The sequence below is a fragment of the Carcharhinus amblyrhynchos genome, chromosome 21, assembly GCF_965287045.1.
Source record: "Carcharhinus amblyrhynchos chromosome 21, sCarAmb.v2.hapA, whole genome shotgun sequence".
Taxonomy (NCBI): domain Eukaryota; kingdom Metazoa; phylum Chordata; class Chondrichthyes; order Carcharhiniformes; family Carcharhinidae; genus Carcharhinus; species Carcharhinus amblyrhynchos.
Window position 1 is genome coordinate 32,845,398 of NC_137344.1, and position 20,351 is coordinate 32,865,748.

Genomic DNA, 20,351 nt, shown 5'->3' on the forward strand with positions numbered 1-20,351 from the left:
GGCAGGTGCATAAGAAAGAAAGATTGAAATAGATCAGGAAATTAAAAGTTAATACAGTAGATAAGCAGTGAACTTCTTTTAAAATCATAATTCTCAATTCATATTTCCGGGAAATAAAAATACCATGGGAAAAGTCACCAACCTGTGGCCAACTAAAATGAGACTAAGGATGGTATTGGACTAAGAGTCTTATGATATTGCGAAGTGTGAAAATCTAAGGATTGGAGAAATCTGTGAAGGATAACTAAATAATCCAGAGGGAGAAAATCAATGTGCACAAACTAAAGCTGGAAAGCAGCAAAAAGATTGCAAGAAATTCTATAAGAAAATAATGGCCCCTTTAAAGGCTGAATGGGGAATTAAAAACAGCGGAGATGTTAAACTAATCCTGACAACAAGATGGGTTGATGCTTCAGAGTCCTACTCTGGCTATGACTTAACTACTCAATTACACATCAATCGCAATATCTTCAGATTCAATGCCAGCATTTTCAGAAACTAAGTGTTTTGGCCTTTTTAAAAATAAGAGGAGCAAAATGACTGTCTGAATTCAAGAAATTCTACATTCATCTTATGTAGGAATTCCAATACACATTACAGTATCATTATACTGAAGTATCAATTCCATTAGCCTGTTCCTCAATCTCCAGCCTTCCATACTTACCTGGATGTTTATCAAAGTATTTTGATACCATCTTACTGAAGACATTTCAGAAAAAACTATTGACTCCACCCGATCAGCCACTTTGAAAGTGAGGGTTTGATCCAATATAACTCGTCTTTAACAAATTCCAGCTGGCTGACCTTGATTAAGGGAAGTATTTCAAACTGCTAACTAATTTGATCAGGAATTATAGTTTCTAAAGAAATTTTTCCCATAATTCATGTTAGATAATCTGGTCCAGCTATTCTCATCTCCTTTCTGATAAGGAAAGGACCTTTCCTCAATTCTCAACAATTTGCATACTCAATCCAGAAGCCCTGTATATTGGATTGCAACGTTGCAACAATCAGCCAAGCAAGAACAATTCAAGATGCCCTAACAGTTTTAAATAGCACAAACTTCAAGTCAAAACAATTTTTTTTTAAGCATTGCACATTAAGAAAGAGGGCAGTCTGAAGCAGTATGGGCCCATGGAAAATTGTTAACAATGAATATAAGAAAAGGCAGAAACTGAAAAAAAATACTTTGCATTGCTATTTACAGTAGAGGAAGAGATCAGAATATCCTAATTAACCTCATTTGAGGACAGGGATTCATCAAATTATCACAAGATAGATAATGGTAATGGAGAAATTAAAGTGCAAGAGAACCAGAGGTTTCATTACAGGATTTTTAAAGCAGACAACAATATTACAGATGCCCTAACACCACCAAACACATTTTCCCTTCCCATTTCAGCATTCCAAAAGGAACTGTCTCCTCCATGATTCTCTGTGGTTCACTCCTCAGTTCTCCTCCATTCCCCCATTAAATATCCGGACCATTTCCCATGCATACACAGATGTAATACCTGCCCTTTTCCCCCACTCCTCACTGTCCAAGGCCACAAAGACTCTGAATTACATGTATTCTTTTGATCAATAAGTTTGATGCTCAGTGTGGTCTCCTCTACATTGTTGAGATCAAATTGCAGAATGGGTGACCATCTTGCAGAATGCCACAGTTCAGTCCGCAAACATGACCTTAAGCTCCTGGTGGCCTGTCGTTTTAATTCTCCACTTTGCTCTCACATTGACATTTCTGCCCTTGGCCTACTGCACCAAACCAGTGAAGCTCGACACAAGCTTCAGACACAGCATTGCATCTTTCGTTCAAGCGCTTTACAGCCTTCAGGACTCAACGTTGAGTTAAAAAGTTTCAGTCCATAAGCTCAAAGCCCATTTTATTTCCTTTTGTTTTTGCATGCTTCAGGTTTTTTTTGCTTGCATTTGGTAGCACAACTGCTCTAGTTTTTGTTTCTTTTCCTGCCCCAAAACCATTCCCTTTGCCCCTAGAAAATCAACACTTCTAACATTCAATCTCTCTAGTCTTGCACTCTATCTCTCACCATCCCTTTTGTCCTGTCCCACCCACACCTTGCTCAAAAGCATATTTCTAACTGTTCCCAGTTCTGAAGGTCGCACCTAAAACTCTTGCCGCAAATGGTACCATAGCATGCTGAATACTTCCAGCATTTTCTAGAAGTAATTATTTATAATCTTCCAAAAATTTCCTAACATGGGAACCATTTCTTTGGACTGAAGAATTGCACATGGTTTCTGCTAATTAAAAAAGATTAAAGGCAGAAACCAGGATTACAGAACAGCTAGCCAAACATCTCTAATTGGAAAATTCCTACAGTCTATAATTAAAGGACAGAGTGTCTGAACACCTTAAGATTTTAGCTGACCAGAGAGAACCAGGCAGATTCATAAAGGGCATGACATGGCTGATGAACACAACTGATTATTTTTAAGAGGCTACTGAATTAGACATGGAAATGTCTGTGGGTCTGTCTTATATTAAATGTCTCCTGGAAGTCCACAAAATTCTCAGAAGAGACTGATAGTCAAAGATGAAACCTGCTGATTTGATAGCAAATTATTGACCAGGTCAGGAAATAACTGAGCAGAAAGCTAGGGATAATGTGCAGGCACTCTAATTGGCAAGATGCGATTAGTGGTGTCCAGCAGACATGTACTAGGGTCTCAACTACTCACTGTATTAACCAACTTAGATAATGGGATAGAAAGCCCCTGCACAAAGTTGGTGTGGTGGACCAGTGTGCTGGTGTATTGTAAGCCAGTTATTAAGACAGTTCATCACCACCATCTTGAAAAGTGTAATAAACACTGGCTTGTGAATGAATAAGCTGCAGTTGCCAAAATACTTTTAGATAAATCTTGCACTGTTTTCTGTCAGTTCATTTAGAGACTTTACGCTTGTCCTCACAGCAACTTTTGGTGAATCTTTTTCAATCATATTTTTATAGGCTTAGTGAATACACTCCCACTCCGATTCGTCTTGAAGTCAGCAAGCAATCATTCTGCCACCTGTCTCATCTTCACATTCTCTGACCTTATTCAATAGGCTACATGGGGCATCTCAAAGATCTTTTGAAAATCCAGATAAATTACAACTAGTGTTCTGTTACCACCTCAAAATTCACTAAGGGCGATTGGCTTCTGCTAATGTCATAGAAATTTACAGCCCGGAGACAGAGCTGTCAGTCTAACATGTCTAGGCTGGTGTTTTGTTCAATACAAGAAACTTCCCATACAACTGCATTAAACTAACTGCATATTCTTCTATTCTTTTGCCCCTGATTTACTTAAATTGCTTCATCTTAAATCTATATTATTCACTTCAACTGCTACCATGTTCTGCATTCTCACCACAATCTGACTAAACTTCTCCAGAGTTCCTCATTCAATTTGTTAATGATCACTTCTATTGATAACCTCTAATCCTGACCATTCACTACCCAAGTGGTGACTCCCTATTAAATAACTTCTAATCTTGAAATTCTCAGTTTGGTCAAGATTTTTTTCTCCCTCGAAGAGCAAACCTCGCCCCGTTCAGTCATTACTGCCAGTTAACTGGCTTCCTTTCTGAACAGGCTATTTCATGTCAGGCTGAGGATTAGTACAACTCCCATACGTCATCATCTCACTAATTTTGCACGCATGTACAAGTGCTTCCAACAGAACAAAACCTGTCATTAGAAATCAGGATGTGATTTTGTGTCATTCAGTACTACCCAAGTTTGCTCCTTTGAAATAAACTCTAGTTAACAAGCTAAGTTTACTTGGATGTTTTTCTTTATGGGACCACCCTTGCCTCCATAACAGTGGTCAGTTTTCTGACATTCGGGAGTCTAAATGCAATAGAACATAGAACACTACAGCGCAGAACAGGCCCTTCGGCCCACGATGTTGCGCCGACCAGTTAAAAAACAATGACCCACTAACTCTAAACCAATCCCTTTTCGTCCATAAACCTATCCACGGATCTCAAACGCCCCCAAACTAGGTGCATTTACAACTGCAGCAGGCAGGGCATTCCAATCCCTCACCATCCTCTGGGTAAAGAACCTACCCCTGACATCCGTCTTATAACTACCCCCCCTTAATTTAAAGCCATGCCCCCTCGTGCTAGCTTTCTCCATCCGAGGAAAAAGGCTATCACTATCAACCCTATCTAAACCTCTAATCATCTTATATGTTTCAATAAGATCCCCTCTTAGCCGCCTTCTTTCTAGCGAAAACAACCCCAAATCCCTCAGTCTCTCCTCATAGGACCTCCCCTCCATACCAGGCAACATCCTGGTAAACCTCCTCTGCACCCTCTCCAAAGCCTCCACATCCTTCTTGTAATGTGGGGACCAGAACTGCACACAGTACTCCAGGTGCGGCCGCACCAGAGTTGTGTACAGTTGCAACATGACGCTGCGACTCCTAAATTCAATCCCCCTACCAATAAACGCCAAATGATAAACGTCAATAAACGCCAATAAATGCCAATGGCAGGTCTTTTGTTACAGTCTCTCAATTATGTAATGGGTTACTTTATCATAAAGTTGAGCGCTACTTTAGTGTCAGGCTCAGTGATAAATACTATATAACTGTACCATAATTCCAATTAGTAACCAAAATACAATACACAAAAATCAATAGGCTGATTAACTCTAAAAATAATTCTTTGGATCGGAGAATTGCAAACTGGAATCTTTTCTTAATGGTGAGTCAGGAGCTGTGGAAAAGCAAAGAGGTTCAGGTATTCACATGAACAAATGGCTAAAGGCTAATGGCCTGGTATAAAAATGCTTTGCCAAATATTAACCATTATCTTACTGGTAACAAAATACAAAAGTAAGTGATGCTTCAGTTAACCAGAAAGATCTACTGGCCTTAAGAGGCAATATAATACTAATTCACCAAAGGATACCAGAGCATTAAGGGTAAAATTGAGATCAGATTGCATAAACTTGGCTTTCAAAAACCTTGACTTTACATACAAGGGATGATCTAATCAAGACCATTAAAATGGAGGAATTCAGTAAGGTAGATTAAGTAAAACCATTGGCGGAGCATAATCTTAAAATTAGAGTCAGATCATTTAATATTGACCCCAGGAAGAACTTTACCCACAGAAAGGATAATGGAAATCTGGTTCAAGGCTCAATTGAAATATTCAGAAAGATCAGCAGATTTTTTTAGGTTAAAGATATCAAGACATATGGAGCAAGATGGGTAAATGGAGTTGTTACCAATCCGCTACAATCTGATACAGTAGAGGATTGGACTCTAGGTAAAAAGGCCTCCTCTGGTTCTTACATCATAATGCAAGTCTCCAAATGCACAAGGAACTGAGATAAATTTCATTCTGAATCACATAGAATCAGATGGTGATAGTATACAGGAACAAAGCTGAAATTGAATATAGTTTCATCCCTATCCACTTCCCACCCCAAAAGGTGAATTGCAAACTCACAGAAATCTTATCAATTCCACATTTGCTTCAGGTTGCACACTATCCTGACTGAGATGGATGTGGTCATTGGTGCTATATCCTGCAATTCCACCCTGAGCACCATCAGCTTGAAGATCAGGCTGATGCTGAGGGAAGGTCTATGGCCAGCCTCTCAGGGAAACTCCGTGGGCATTAAAATGGGGCCTTTGCATTCAGATTCAAAAATAGAACAAATTCTCATTTACCCCTTGCTTTTTTTTCCCCCCCCAACGTGCTCATCTTTGCCACAGATTTGCTATATTTTTCTTCATATTTCCTGCTTCACCTTCATTATCTAATGATTTTCCTGATTTACTATTTTCTTCCATCTTCTCAAGCTTCCACTTGTTATTTTCATGCAGATTTTCTATTCCCACATTCCAGCTTTTCAAATAGAACCCTAGTTCTCTCGTGACTTATTTTGTTCTCAACTCCCAGCCTTTCAGCTCATTCCATTTTTCTGAATCACATTTTCAATTTCCTTCATAATCATGTTTCTCTTCTTGTATACCTTACCTTTTCCTTCACGTTCCCCAATTTCAACTCTCCCATTACCTCCTTTCATCAAACAGCCATTTTCCCAACATATATCAATTTCCTAAGTCGTCTTCAATATTTACTCACATTCTTAATAATTACCTAACCCCTCTCCCCATTCCCTCCCTCCTGTCCCCTTCATCATTCCTCCCCCTTGGCCTTTCCCATCCCCCACAGCCGCATCACCATCCCCCCCTCCAAAAAAAAAAGCTTTTTCTTCATTTCCAGCATCTTACCAGTGCCTTTCCCACTAACCATTATTCTAGCCCTGCTACTCAGTTTTGGCACACATTTCACTGCTGTCATTAAAGAGTTAATGTGACAACAGGCATAGGATAAAATCTGAGCGATCACTTGTTTGATTTAAAAGTTGCTGCCAGTGTTGTAGTTTGCCCACTCACCAGAAAGATCCTGTAGGCATCGATGCGTCTAACTGATCCCCAGCACGGATCTGTATCATTGTGCTTTACTTTGCTGTCGGCACTGCATGACTGATTCCCACTATGAGAAAAGGGAGACAGTGAATTTTTGTCCCATAATTAGCATAAAATATAGTTTGGGGCCAAAAACAGATTCTACTTTGTCAGAACCATTTTGTTTTTGATCCAATACACAGGAGTAACATTCAAAAACAATATTATCCACGAGTTGTGAAACGGTCCCACTGCCTGAAATTTATACTGAAGGTCACTGTATTCAGTGTCACATTGCAGCTTCCCACAAAGCATTCTAATAAGAACCTTTTAAACAATGCATCTTTATTGATTTAATTACAAACGAATCAGTTTAAAATTACAGTCAATTCAGCTTGCACGCTGACTGACGTTATTCTATTAGTCTATGTTGCTGCAATGATTTATCCAAGAATTTGCAAAAATTGGAATGTTTCCAGTCCTAACTGCATCATTGAGTGTGCTAAGGACAGTAACTGGGAAGGACAAGGCACTGGCACTCATGCAAACTATAGCAATCTGGGTCCGAGGTGTGAGCTTTCTGAAACAAACTAGAAGCCACCTGTTCAACAGAACCTACAAGCCTACAAAACAGAAACCCAGTCAGATCCTTTGTATGTAGCTGGGGATAGAACAGAGGCAGCCATTCATTCCCTCGAGCCTGTTCTGCCTTTAGTCAGACCAGATCGGAACTGTCCTGCATCTCAACTCCATCCACTACTAACTTTGTTGCGCAAAGATCTACCTTTCGGGTTTGAAATTTTCATTTCACTCCCAGCATCAACAGCTTTTTGGGGAAGGAGTGTTCAAAATCCCAAGCGCCTTTCATGTGAATAATTCCATCCTGACATCCTTTCCATGTGGGAAATACACAGCTACTCAGTGACAAACATGAGCATTTTCTCCGAGTCTGACATCACTGTCATGTCAGGTGACAGACAAAAAGCAATTCAGAATGGCCTTGATTAAATCTGATGGTATGGAGTAAGCATCTCAGGAGGGAGCAAACATAGGAGCCTTCCGTTACAGCATTCCTTGGAGAAGATGCTTCCATATGCCAGTCTGTTGGAATAGTTTACTCCTACCAATCATGGTGGATTCTGGGAACATAGGGTAGTTTTGCTACAGCATGCTCAAAGAAATATACAAGTAAAATTGAAATATGCTGAAATTAAAAAAAAAAGGACAGGGTAACTCTTTTCCTAATGCTTTCTCATTTAAGGTTTTAACTGTGATTGAAATGAAATTCAGTTGCAACCTCAGGGTATAAACTGCTGTGGAAGCATTTCAATGCCTTTCCATTACTTCAAATCTATTGTGTTGTATGAAAAATCGCAAGTTTGATCATTGATTGTATGTGCTATCTAACTGTCTGAAAGGCAACCTTTTTAAAACTCAATCTAACATAATATCCAAGTCCTTTTCCAAGTTAGATAGGTAAAAATTTCAATTAATGCTGTGCAAGTTAGACACAACCAGTTTCAGAAGGGACCGCTTTCAGGTCGTCCGTTCAATAAATCAATCCTCAACACCGTGTGGATCCTGAAGTCTACCTACAACAGTGAGCACCTGAAATAGGCTTTGAAACAGAGGTCCTGCTTTCCTGTCATTAACACCATGTTAAAAGTCCAGGTTTATTCGGAATCACGCACTTTGAGCGCTGCTCCATCAGGTGAGTGGAGAGGTGGGTTCACAAACATGGCATATACACTAACTGTCCTGGCTTGAGACAATTCACCCCTCTTTAACCTGTGATTATCCCTCTTTCCACATTGTGTGTACCTGTAAAGACTTGATCACCTGAAAATACTCGCATTTTAACCAGTGTCTTGCAACTGTGGTCCCTGTCTATATATGCCATGTTTGTAAACCCACCTTTCCACTGTACTGATGAAGGAGCAGTGCTCTGAAAGCACATGATTCCAAATAGTCCAACTTACTGGACTTTAACTTGGTGTTGTGAAACTTTTTACCATGCCCACCCAAGTTCAACGCCGGCATCTCCATATCATAACTGTTTATAGGTTAAGGCCTGAACATTTACAACCAGACAAAATTCAGTGCCACATGAAAGCAAAATACTGCGGATGTTGGAAATCTGAAATTAAAATAGAAAATGTAGATAAACTCAGCTAATGCTTCAGATCGAAATGATCCTTCTACAGAGCCTGTTAATACAAGGCTGCTAATTTGAATTTAACCCAAAAAGAACAAGCACTGATAGATTGAGTAGATGTCTTAGTGAAAGCCGTACGCAAAAATGTTTCCATGGAGGCAGCTGAAACAAGAAATGTGGAACTTCCAAATTTGGCAGCCCATCTCTTACAAAAGGGCCACTGCCCAGAGTTTTTTAATTCTGTGGAGGCAGAGTCAGGACAGAGTTGGGCCTGCCACCTTAGAGGCAAACCTGAGATGGTACAGGCCTAAAGAATGAAAACTGCTGGAACATTCTCCCCACATCAGGCCCTTAAATACTTATCCCCTTCTCATCCACAACCCCCCTATCCCTTCCATAGCCACTCACCCAGCATCCATGATCATACCTCAGGACAAAAAAAACTAACAACCCGGTTTCACTCAAACTTTCCTTAATTCTCAAAAGATTAAAACCTTTCAAGTGGTCAATTAGTTACAGAAACAAACAACTATTTCACTCACCACCAAGATAGTTGGTTCTTAAAAACATGTTAAAATTATCAAAATGTCTATACGATCCCCTGCTGGGATACATCGTTCTGGACCTTCCAAAACTCAGCTGAGCCTACATAATGGGCTCAGCTATCATAACAACCCATTATAGCTCCCAGACCTTGGGGCTTAGTAAAATTGTAGAACAGATGGGTAGGTTTTCTAAGTCACACCAGATGGCCTATCAATGCACTCCAGCAGCACGTAATGACAGCTTGGTAGCAGTGGTTAACCATTTCCTCTCAGCACCAGGGACCTGGGTTCAATTCCAGACTTAGGTGACTGTCTGGGTGTAGTTTGCACATTGTCCCTGTGCCTGCATGATTTTCCTCTGGGTGCTCCAGTTACCTCCCAATAGTCCAAAGATATGCACGTTAGATGAATTGATAAATTGCCCCTCAAGTGTCTCAATGTGTACGTTAGGGGTATTAGCAGAATAAATACACGGGATGGGCGAAAAAGCATGTCAGAGAGTGGGTCAGATTTGATGGGCTGAATAGCCTCCTTCTGCACTGTTGGGATTCTATGATGTTCCCTAATTGACATACGTTTTTCCCACTTTTGATGTGCTCTCGGCATTTAATTCACTTCATATCATTACACGCGCACTCCTCGGCGGCTTTTTAATTCAGTTTTGAATACATAAGGACACTTTTCCCCAAAAAGAAAAAACTAAGCTTATACAATGCTGGTGAATGTAATGGTGAATGAAATGATCAACTTACCCTTGCAGTCATGGCCCTATAATCAGTTACTACAGTAAAAAAGTATCTACTTTACAATACAACATCTAACTATTGAAACTGAAAGAATGCTATACTTCAAAGCTCATTAGTCAATTAATTCCAGGGGCCAGCAAATATTTTCTTTTGGTTCCCACCATAAAACCAGCATTTCCCATGGCTCATGCCTCAGATGCTGTGGCTCACATCAACTTAAAAGATCGGGGAAAATCCACAGATTGCAGGGCAACTTGATCCGTCAGCCCTTACAGTGAAGCCAAAGCTGAGGATGCTTTGCGTATGGGGCAAACTGACAGCAAAAATAATTAGAAAATGAAGTGGGAATCCCAGTGTGTGGCCCTGCCCTCTTTTTTTTTAATCATCTTGCCTTGGCAGAAATCGCTCCATAGAGGTCCCATATACTAACTGGGTTCTTTATTAACAACTGCCAGGGCACTATTGCTCAATTGAATGAGCTGTAAAGAACTTCCTTATATCATAAAGGGATCAAGTTTCACATGCTAGATCAGTGATGCTGGTCCAAAGAGAATAGCTATGGTAGAACCTGTGTTTGATTGGGTGACTGTGTGGAGTTTGCATGTTCTCTGCATGTCTTCCCTCCAGGCGCTCCAGTTTTCTCCCACATTCCAAAGAGCTGCTGATTAAGTGGATTGGCCATGCTAAATGTGTTGGATTACAGGGGTAGGGTGGGGGACAGAGCCTGAGTAAGATACTCTGACTGAGTCACTGCAGACTCAATGGGCCAAATGGTCTTTTCCTGCACTATAAGATTTCTATGATTCTATAAATCGTTAATAGGCAATAATCAGCTAGTTTTTGATCCTACTCAAAGGCTGAATTTGCCCTATCTCATTCCTTGTGAACAGTTCACACCAGGTCTTATTAAATGCTTGTGGTTGCTTACGGATGATTGACCTGTCTTCAGAGTCAATCGTCCATGACAGAAGCCACTACAGATAGGAGCGGCAGGTCAGAACTTGGTTTTCACAAAAACTTAGCTTCATGATTACTTTTTGTTTACTGAAATTATGCCATAGACTTCCAAACTGAAATTAATTCCACACCTTATGATGGTGAGATTTAAACTTTAGGCCTGTGAGATGATCATCTGGAACTATATAACTGAGTAATTAACATACTACAAGATAGGATCAATTAAAGATAATCAATGTGCCTTTTAATTACTACATTATTGCATAATTTCACCATAAATACATCAATATCTGTGCTACCCAACTCGGGTATTTAATACTACAATACAACAAACAGATCTCTGTAGACCAAAAACAAGGAGATTAATTTGCAACAAAAACACAATGTCTTCCTTCAAACTGAATTCACACCATTATGGGAAATCTTTAATAAATCCATTTGTTACATTTAAAATAGAACTACATTTTATTCATGGATGCATGTGTGTCCAGGGAAGGGTCTCTGGAGTGAGACAAACCTTCCTTTTTGTTCAATTATAGCACTGTTGGAACTTAGTTGTCATATCCTCAAGTATACCTATTAACATTGTACATAATGTAACTGCTAAACTACGATGGATAAATTTAGTTGAATATTAGCCAAACTTGGGGCAGCACGGTAGCACAGTGGTTAGCACTGCTGCTTCACAGTTCCAGGGACCTGGGTTCGATTCCTGGCTTGGGTCACTGTTTGTGTGGAGTTTGCACATTCTCCTCGCATCTGCGTGGGTTTCCTCTGGGTGCTCTGGTTTCCTCCTACAGTCCAAAGATGCGCGGGTTAGATTGATTGGCCATGCTAAAAAAATTGCCCCTTAGTGTCCTGGGATGTGTAGGTTAGAGGGATTAGTGGGTAAAAAATGTAGGGATATGGGGGTAGAGCCTGGGTGGGATTGTGTTCGGTGCAACTCTGCGTTCGAGATTGCACTCGAGTGTCCTGTAAATAAAATGTCACAGTTGCACTCGTTATTTTGATACTTAGTGAACAACTTATGAAGGGCCTCTTTCTGCATTGTAGGGTTTCTATGTTTCTGTACCAGTGATATGAATTGCCCAGAAGAAATGTAAAAATGGTTAATTCAGTTAATGTAAAACTTGACTGGAAATGCTTTAAACTATGAACAGCCACAGGGAAACTTCCTAAAAGATTATAAATATACCCTTTCCAGAAAAGATTTGCAAAAAAACAGACTCTGCACATATTGACCCTTTTGAAGTGCTACTTTTTGGCAAGTGACCAAGGGGCCATAGCAGTAGGAAGAGGTGTAAGACATTTTGGTTGAAAAGCTGTGAAAGAAAAAAGGCACAAGTTACATGGAATCAACAGTATTAAATAAATTTAAGACTGAAGACCCGGCAAACAACAGACACTAATCATATCAGCCATGATGATCTTTAAACTTATGGTAGCTCAAAGATATGATGTGGAGATGCCAGTGTTGGACTGGGGTAAGCACAGTAACAAGTCACAGTAAGAAGCTCAAAGATAAGGCACTGGGAAAACAATGAGATACTTATCGACTAAATGATCTGTGAAGGAATAAATTTTTCTTGCTATGTAACAGAGCCAGCACTTGAAAAATTAGGATTTGGGGTCCTGATTAAGACCCCAAAGTATTAATCATCAAAAAGAGAAGATATGCTTTAATCAAGAGACAAGTGCTGCAGTCAACCAGAACGTATTACACAGTGAATGCAATTCCTTATCACTGCCTTTTGTCAATAACGTTGCATACTTGCAATAAAGTTAAATTCTTTGAACTTCGTGAAGACACCCAGTGCGGTCTGTAGCTAGCCTTAACTGACAGATCTCTGATCAGATCGCTAACTTGGGCTTACAAATTAAAAGAAACCCCAGATCTTTTATAATGATCAACTGTAAAATAAAATCAGATGGTCAATGGTAGAGTAATTGACAAGTTCATAGGCCAGATTTATCTGATTGTTCTCACCAGCATGACCTTCTAGTCCTGCCAATGGCAAACTTATGGAAGCAGGCTGAACTAGACCCGTTATTCACAATGAGATAGGGTTAATTAATTACCTCAGTGAAGGTTTCTCTCATAAAAATATATTTAGACAGTAGGATCTGCTCCCATTGAAAGGATTGAAAACCAGAGGACCCTACTTTAGGGTGAAGGAATGAAAAATCAAAAGGTGACAAGGAGAAACTTTTCTTTGCAACGCGCAGTGGTTCAGATCTGGAATCCACTGGCAAAATGCATTGGCCGTGCTAAATTGCTCCTTAGTATCCCAGGATGTGTAGTTACTGGGAGTGGTGTGGTAAACTAATGGGGTTGCAGGGCTAGGGACTGGGTGGGATTGTTGTTGGTGCAGACTCAATGGGCCGAATAGTCTCCTGCACTCTATGGTTTCTATGATTTTACTGATCGAGAGGGTTGGTGAAGACAGATTAAATCGTGACGCAGAATGGGATTAGCTGATTTGCTCTTGCAGACAGTTAGTAGGGGCATGACAGACTGAATAAGCTCTGCCTACGCTGTAACTATGTGATTCCTTTCTGGGAACTGCCAAAAAAAATCCATCAAAACACCCTATCGGGCACTGCATTCCAAATATTCACAACCTGGTGTATAAAAATAAATCATGGCGCTTCTTGAAAGGTTCCAAACCACCTTTAATCTCTACCTTGCGGTCACTGACACATCAGCCATCAAAACTTTTGCTCTACGTGCTTTATCTCAACTCAATTATAAATATCTCTATCACCTCTCAGTCCTCTTTGCTCTGAGAAAAAGTCTAGCTTCTCCAGCCCATACATGCAACCACAATCCCTTATCCTATAACCACCCTCTGCAAAGGCTTCAAGCCCTTTCTCAAATGTCCAGTTCAGACTAAATGACTGTTTTACCTTCCTTCTATTTTGTCTTTTTTTTCCCCCCAAATATCATGGGATACTTTTTCCATTAAAATTAGTCCATATTTAGGTTATAATGTAACACTGCCTGCTGATATCCTGCTGTTGCTGTATGCAGTGTAATTAAAATTCTCAAGTAGAAATGAACGTGGCCAGAAAATGCCGTTGGCCTGTGACAACTTTCACTGGTGGAATGAAGGTGTAAGTTTTGAACCACTGGGGACAAGGACTGGAGACTGACACTACAGGTGCGTCTGCCTGATCTGATCATGTTATTTCTAATACTACAAACACAAGGGTTAATGACAGCTGCACACTTTTAACCTTTCTTTGAAATTCAAGACATAATTAACAACAGAGACCAAAGCGTAGTTAACTATTAGAGTCTCAATTTAGCAGCTGCCAGCAAACTCGAAATGAGCATCTTTGCTGCTAGGGGGATCACATGGAAACTAATAAGACGAAATACTAATGGTTATTCTGCTTTATCTTCAATCAATTTTTTTGTCCTTTCTTATTTCTTTGTTTTAAACTAACTGTATGACCATTCATCAGAAAATTGGGAAAAAAATTAAGATTAAGAGGTCAGCAGCAATCTCTCTGACATTGCAGCTAAATGAAGGGCAAGAGCATCAATCGAGCACTTACCAGACGACTTCAGTGAGGGAATATGGGACAGCAGCTGCGTAGATAGCCAGATCCCCATAGAGGTAGATTATGATGCAGATGTAGAACATGTTGACTCCCACTGTGGGGGAAACAAACAAAACAAATTAAAGATGCGGCAACCCATATGTGTTCTCAAACCTTTGTACAAAGACAGATGCTCTTCTCTGCCACCAACTTTATTTTCAGTTATTGGCATTTGATACTGAAGCAAGTGCTGCCAAGAATGACCTGTGCAATCTGTCCTTTTTGTCTTTGTACTTATTTAAGAGATTATTCTCCATGGGAACTGTCAAAAGTGAAATGGGTAATTTTCCTTCAGTGCTACATATTATTTTCGGTGAATTACTATAAACACATCACTGAAGGATTTTCAGGATGTAACAAAACACTGGATACCACACACAGGTAATGGGGTCCTCAAGCGAACAAGCAGTGCTGTCTAATTAACAACAGCTAAGCATCCAAGATTTGGTCATCTGAACCAAAATAGTTGATCTCAGGCACAACGGTCGACCACTACAGGTCTTCAACACCACGGGGCAGAATGAAAACGCCAGCCAGAGTTCCTGTTCACATCTGCTCATCAAGAGACATTTTAAAAATTAAAATTCAAGGGACATGGGCTTCATTGGTTAAGCTAGCATTTATTGCCCATTCCCAAATGCCCTCGAGGTAGTGGTAGCGAGCTGCCTTCTTCAACCGCTGCAGTCCACGTGGGGTAGGAACACCCAGTGTTGTTCGGGAGGCAGTTCCAGGATTTTGGCCCAATGACAGCAATGGAATGGCGAGTCAGAATGCAGAGTGGCCTGAAGGGAAACTTCCAGATGGACTCCTCGAAAATGCACCTATCTGCATGTTGGGCCTGGGTGTCGAGCTTCAATTATCCCCCAAATACCAATCTTAAAGAATGAATGCTATTTGAATGAAGTGGCAAAAGGTTGCCAGAATCCTCAGAATGGGCATCTAACATATCAATGTCATAGACAATAGAATCATAGAATCCCTACAGTACAGGAGGCGGCCATTCGGCCCATCGAGTCTACACCAACCACAATCCCACCAAGGCCCTACCCCCATATCGCTATATATTTTACCTACAAATCCCTCTAACCTACACTTGTCAGGACACTAAGGGGCAATTTAGCATGGCCAAAATCAGCCTAACCCACACATTTTTGGACTGTGGGAGGAAACTGGAGCACCCAGAGGAAACCCACGCAGACACGAGGAGAATATGCAAACTCCACACAGACAATGACCCGAGCCGGGAATTGAACCCAGGTCCCTGGAGCTGTGAAGCAGCAGTGCTAACCACTGTGCTACCGTGCCGCCCTATGCCTATAGGAGCAAACATCAGAAAAGCTGAAGACGGAAACGTGCATTTCAAAGCTGCTGCCAGTACTAATTCTCAACCAATGAACATAGAAAATAGGAAATGGCCATTCTGCCTCTCAAGCTAACCATTCAATATCACTGACCTATGTTTTTAGTTCTACATTTCCACCTACCCCAATAATCTTTGATTCCCTTGCCTAACAAGAATCTATCTCCATGTTAAAAATATCCAATGACTTCCACCGCCTTGAGGTAGAGTGTTCTAAAGTCGCACAAAACTCAAAAATCATTTCTCCTCTTCTCTGCTGGTAGAGGGTGACCCCTAATTTTGAAATAATGCTCCTTAGTTCTAGACTCACCCACAAGAGCAAACATTCTTCCCATGTCCAGCTTGTCAAGACCATTTAGAATGTTAATACTTCAATCAAGTCATCCCTTGCTCTTCTAAACTTCAGTGGAAACAAACCCACTATCACTAACCTTTTCTCACAAGGCAATCCACTCATTCTAGGTATCAATCTAGTAAACTTTCTCTGAAACACCTCCAATATATTTACATTCTTCCTTAAATAAAACCAAAACTGCACACACATGCAAAATGTGGTCTCACAAATACCCTGTATAACTGAAGCATAATATCCTGACATTTGATTCCTCTAGTATTCCAATAGCTTAATTACTTGCTGTACCTGCGTATTAACTTTAACTCATGCACAAGATCCCTCTGCCCCTCAGAATTCCGTAACTGTTGTCCATTTAATACTTTTTTTTATTCTTCCTGCCAAAGTGAACAACCTCACATTTTCCCAGGCTGTCACTGTCTAGAGGGCCAATACTTAATTTATTTAGTCTTGCTTTTTAAATACCTGTAGAAACTCTGTTTTCACATTTCTAGTCATGATGTGGGTATGCCGGCGTTGGACTGGCGTAAACACAGTAAAAAGTCTGACAACACCAGGTTTTAGTCCAACCTATTTATTTGATAATATACTCACAAGCTTTCGAGGGGACTGCCTCTTCGTCAGGTGAATGGAGAGTTCTGGCCTCAGACAGAGCATATAAAGCACAGACAGTTTAGAGATTACTGATTAAGATGCGAATCCTTACACCTAACCTGCTGTTCAAGACCTGAAGTGGCTGATAATGTGAGTGGAAGGAGCACTGTGATCAGTGCTCCTTCCACTCACATTATCAGCCACTTCAGGTCTTGAACAGCAGGTTAGGTGTAAGGATTCGCATCTTAATCAGTAATCTCTAAACTGTCTGTGCTTTATATGCTCTGTCTGAGGCCAGAACTCTCCATTCACCTGACGAAGAGGCAGTCCCCTCGAAAGCTTGTGAGTATATTATCAAATAAATAGGTTGGACTAAAACCTGGTGTTGTCAGACTTTTTACTGTGTTCACATTTCTAGCCAGCTTCCTCTAGTACTCTAATTTCTTTTTCTTCATTAACCTTTCGGTCATTCTGCCGTTCCTTACATTCTGACCAATCATCTGACCCACTGCTCACCTTTACAGAATTATATACTTTTTTGGCAAGTTTGATGCTTTCCTTAACTTCCTTAGTTAATCAAGGATAGTGTATCTGTTGCTTATATTCTTTTATAGTAGGAATATACTTGGAGTATTCTGAAATATCCCCTGAAACATCTGCCAATGCACCTCTATTGATGCATCTTCTCGTGTTCCAGTTCACTGCAGCTAGCTCAGCTTTAATGCCCACACAATTCCCAAACTTTAAAATGCCAGTTTTAAAGCCATTCTTTTCCCTTTCAAACTGAGTGTAAAATTTAAGCATCCTGTGGTCACTGCTACCTTAGGGTGCCTTCACGGAGATTAATTAATCCTGTCACATTACACAATACCAAGTCTAACATAACTTGCACAGTGTTTGAGAATTTGCTACTCGAAGAAGCTGTCTCAAAAGCATTCTATGAGCTGCACATGCAGACTTCTACTAACAATCTGATTATTCCATTATTTATATAGAGATTTAAAATCACCTTTGACGATTGCCATCCATTAATAGCACCCAATATTTCTTTTCATACTTTGTCTTACGCTATGGTTCCTATTAAGGAGGACTACAGACCACCCCCATTACCTTTTATTCCTATCGATCCTACATCCCAATCTCCTGAACCAAGGTCATCTAACTATTGCACCAATGCCATCCTTGATCAACAGTGACAACCCTCCACCTTTACCTAACTTACAATTCCTCTTGAATATCCCTCAATATTCAGAGCCCAATCATTGTCGTCCTGTAGCCACATTTCTGTGCAAAGAACAAAGAAAATTACAGCACAGAAACAAGCTCTTGGGTCCTCCAAGCCTGCACTGACCATGCTGCCACTCTGAACTAAAACTCCTTATCCTTCTGGGGACCATATCCCTCTATTCCCATGCCATTTATGTATTTGTCAAGACACCTCTTAAAAGTCACTATTATATCTGCTTCCACTATTTCCCCCGGCAGCGAGTTCCAGGTACCCACCACCCTGTGAGAGAAAAACTTGCTTCATGCATCTTTGAAACTGGTCCTTCGAACCTTATGTCCCCTAGTAATTGACTCTTCCACCCTGGGATAAAGAAAAGGCTATCAGAGTGTTTGTTTACTTCAAAATGCACTATCAAGTAATTTACTCCTTATGAATCTTACTGCATTCAAATACAGAACCTTGAATTTTGTTTTTGTTATTCTTAGGTTTTATATCTGCCCCTTTCCTGCTATTCTAGGACCCTGATTTCCCATTTTATTATGGTTTCTTGCCTGAAATAGGTTAGGTCAGAGGGTCATTAGATTGGTTCCACTGGTCGGTGCAACATCAAGGGCCGAAGGACCTGTACTGCGCTGTAATGTTCTATGCTCTTGAATCTCCTCCTTGGTTTGTTATATTTACTGAAGTTTGATTCCTCAATCACTTTGTTTAGCTTAAAGCACACCCTACTTCTAAAGCTATGCGATTCACAAGAACACACTCAGCCCCAGCAGAATTTGGGTATAGACTGTTGCAATGGCACAGATGCCACTTACCTCAGCACTGAGGCAAGACCTCCACGAACCAGAACCCCCTTCTTTCTCACCAGTCTTTGAGCCATACATTCATCTGTCTATTCTTGTTTGTCCTATGTCAATTTGCATATGGTTCAGATAATAATCCAGAGATTCACATCTGAGGTTCTGCTTAATTTGGTACCTAGCCTCTTATATTGACTCTGCCAAACCTCTTTTTGTACCTCCTTTGCCACTGGATCACAACTGGATCCACCCCTTCCCACTGCAGGTCCCCCTCGAGCCTGAGATGTTCCAAAGCCTGGCACCAGGCAAACCCCACAGCTTTCTGCACTCACACTCTGCTACAGAAAAGTGTCTATTGCCCTCACTATACTGTCCCCAACTACCGCTACATTCCTGTTTGCTCCTCCACTTGCACAACTTTCTGTATCATGGTATCTTCCCAGGAGTCATTGTCCAACTTATTCCATAATAACAGAGAGCTTACAGCCTCATTATTCCCATTTAAAAATTCCTGACACCTATGCAGCAGTCATTCTGCAGAAGATACACTGCCAGCCAAAATGCTATACAGAAGTATATCAAATGATCGACCAAGAATGAGTTTAGCAGCGTGATCTGAAGCCTGAGAAATTACAACACTTCAGCAAACATAGACTAACCTAACATAAGAAACAGGAGCAGGAGTAGGCCATCTAGCCCTTTGAGCCTGCCCCACCATTCAATAAGATCAGGGCTGATCTGAAGTGGATCAGTTCCACTTTCCCACTCTCTCCCCATAACCCTTAATTCCCTTGTCAATCAAAAACCTATCTACAGCGAGGTAGCCTCCACCACTTCAACAGGCAGAGAATTCCAGAGATTCACCACCCTTTGAGTGAAGAAGTTCCTCCTCAACTCCGATCTAAACTGTCTCCCCCCTTATCTTGAGGCTGTGCCCTCTAGTCCTGCTATCCTTTCTAAGCGGGAAGAATCTCTCTACCTCTACCCTATCCAACCCCTTCATTATCTTATACGTCTCTATAAGATCCCCCCTCATCCTTCTAAACTCCAACGAGTACAGACCCAGTCTATTTAGTCTCTCTTCATAGTCCAACCCCCTCATCTCCGGTATCAACCTAGTGAACCTCCTCTGCACTCCCCCCAAGGCCAATATATCCCTCAAGTGTGGCGACCAAAACTGCACACAGTACTCCAGCTGCGGCCTCACCAGTACCCTGTACAGTTGCAGCAAGACTCTAATATTACTTCTTAATTTTGAAGCAAGCAACAGAATTTTGGCACATTGCAACAGAATCTTAGGAAGGAATTTTGTCCAATGGCATGGACAGCTATAGGTTTCAGCAATGTCAAACCAACCCTGCTGGAACTCAATTACCACATTAAGAATGGTAAACTTGTTTTACTGTCTTCATTGATCAGCGTCTCCACTTTGGTACAGAACAGCTTGCTTCACAGTTCTGTTATCTAGATGAGTAGTTTAACTGCTGTCCTACAGAACTACCCCTCCTTCTGCTGGTTGTATTTTAGATTTACTAATTACCAAGCTATCATCTTTGCAATTTAT

General features: G+C 40.7%; 1 protein-coding gene across 3 annotated transcripts in view; it reads right to left on the minus strand.

Annotated features, from left to right (window-relative positions):
• Positions 1 to 20,351, minus strand: part of slc38a12 (solute carrier family 38 member 12) — a 241,466-nt gene that overhangs the window by 142,810 nt on the left and 78,305 nt on the right. For all 3 annotated transcript variants that reach the window (XM_080208957.1, XM_080208955.1, XM_080208956.1), the window contains exons 7-8: positions 14,409 to 14,508; positions 6,433 to 6,532 (exon numbers count right to left, since the gene is read on the minus strand). In XM_080208957.1, coding sequence (XP_080065083.1) covers positions 6,433 to 6,532; positions 14,409 to 14,508 — 200 coding nt within the window. The remainder of the gene's footprint in view (positions 1 to 6,432; positions 6,533 to 14,408; positions 14,509 to 20,351) is intronic.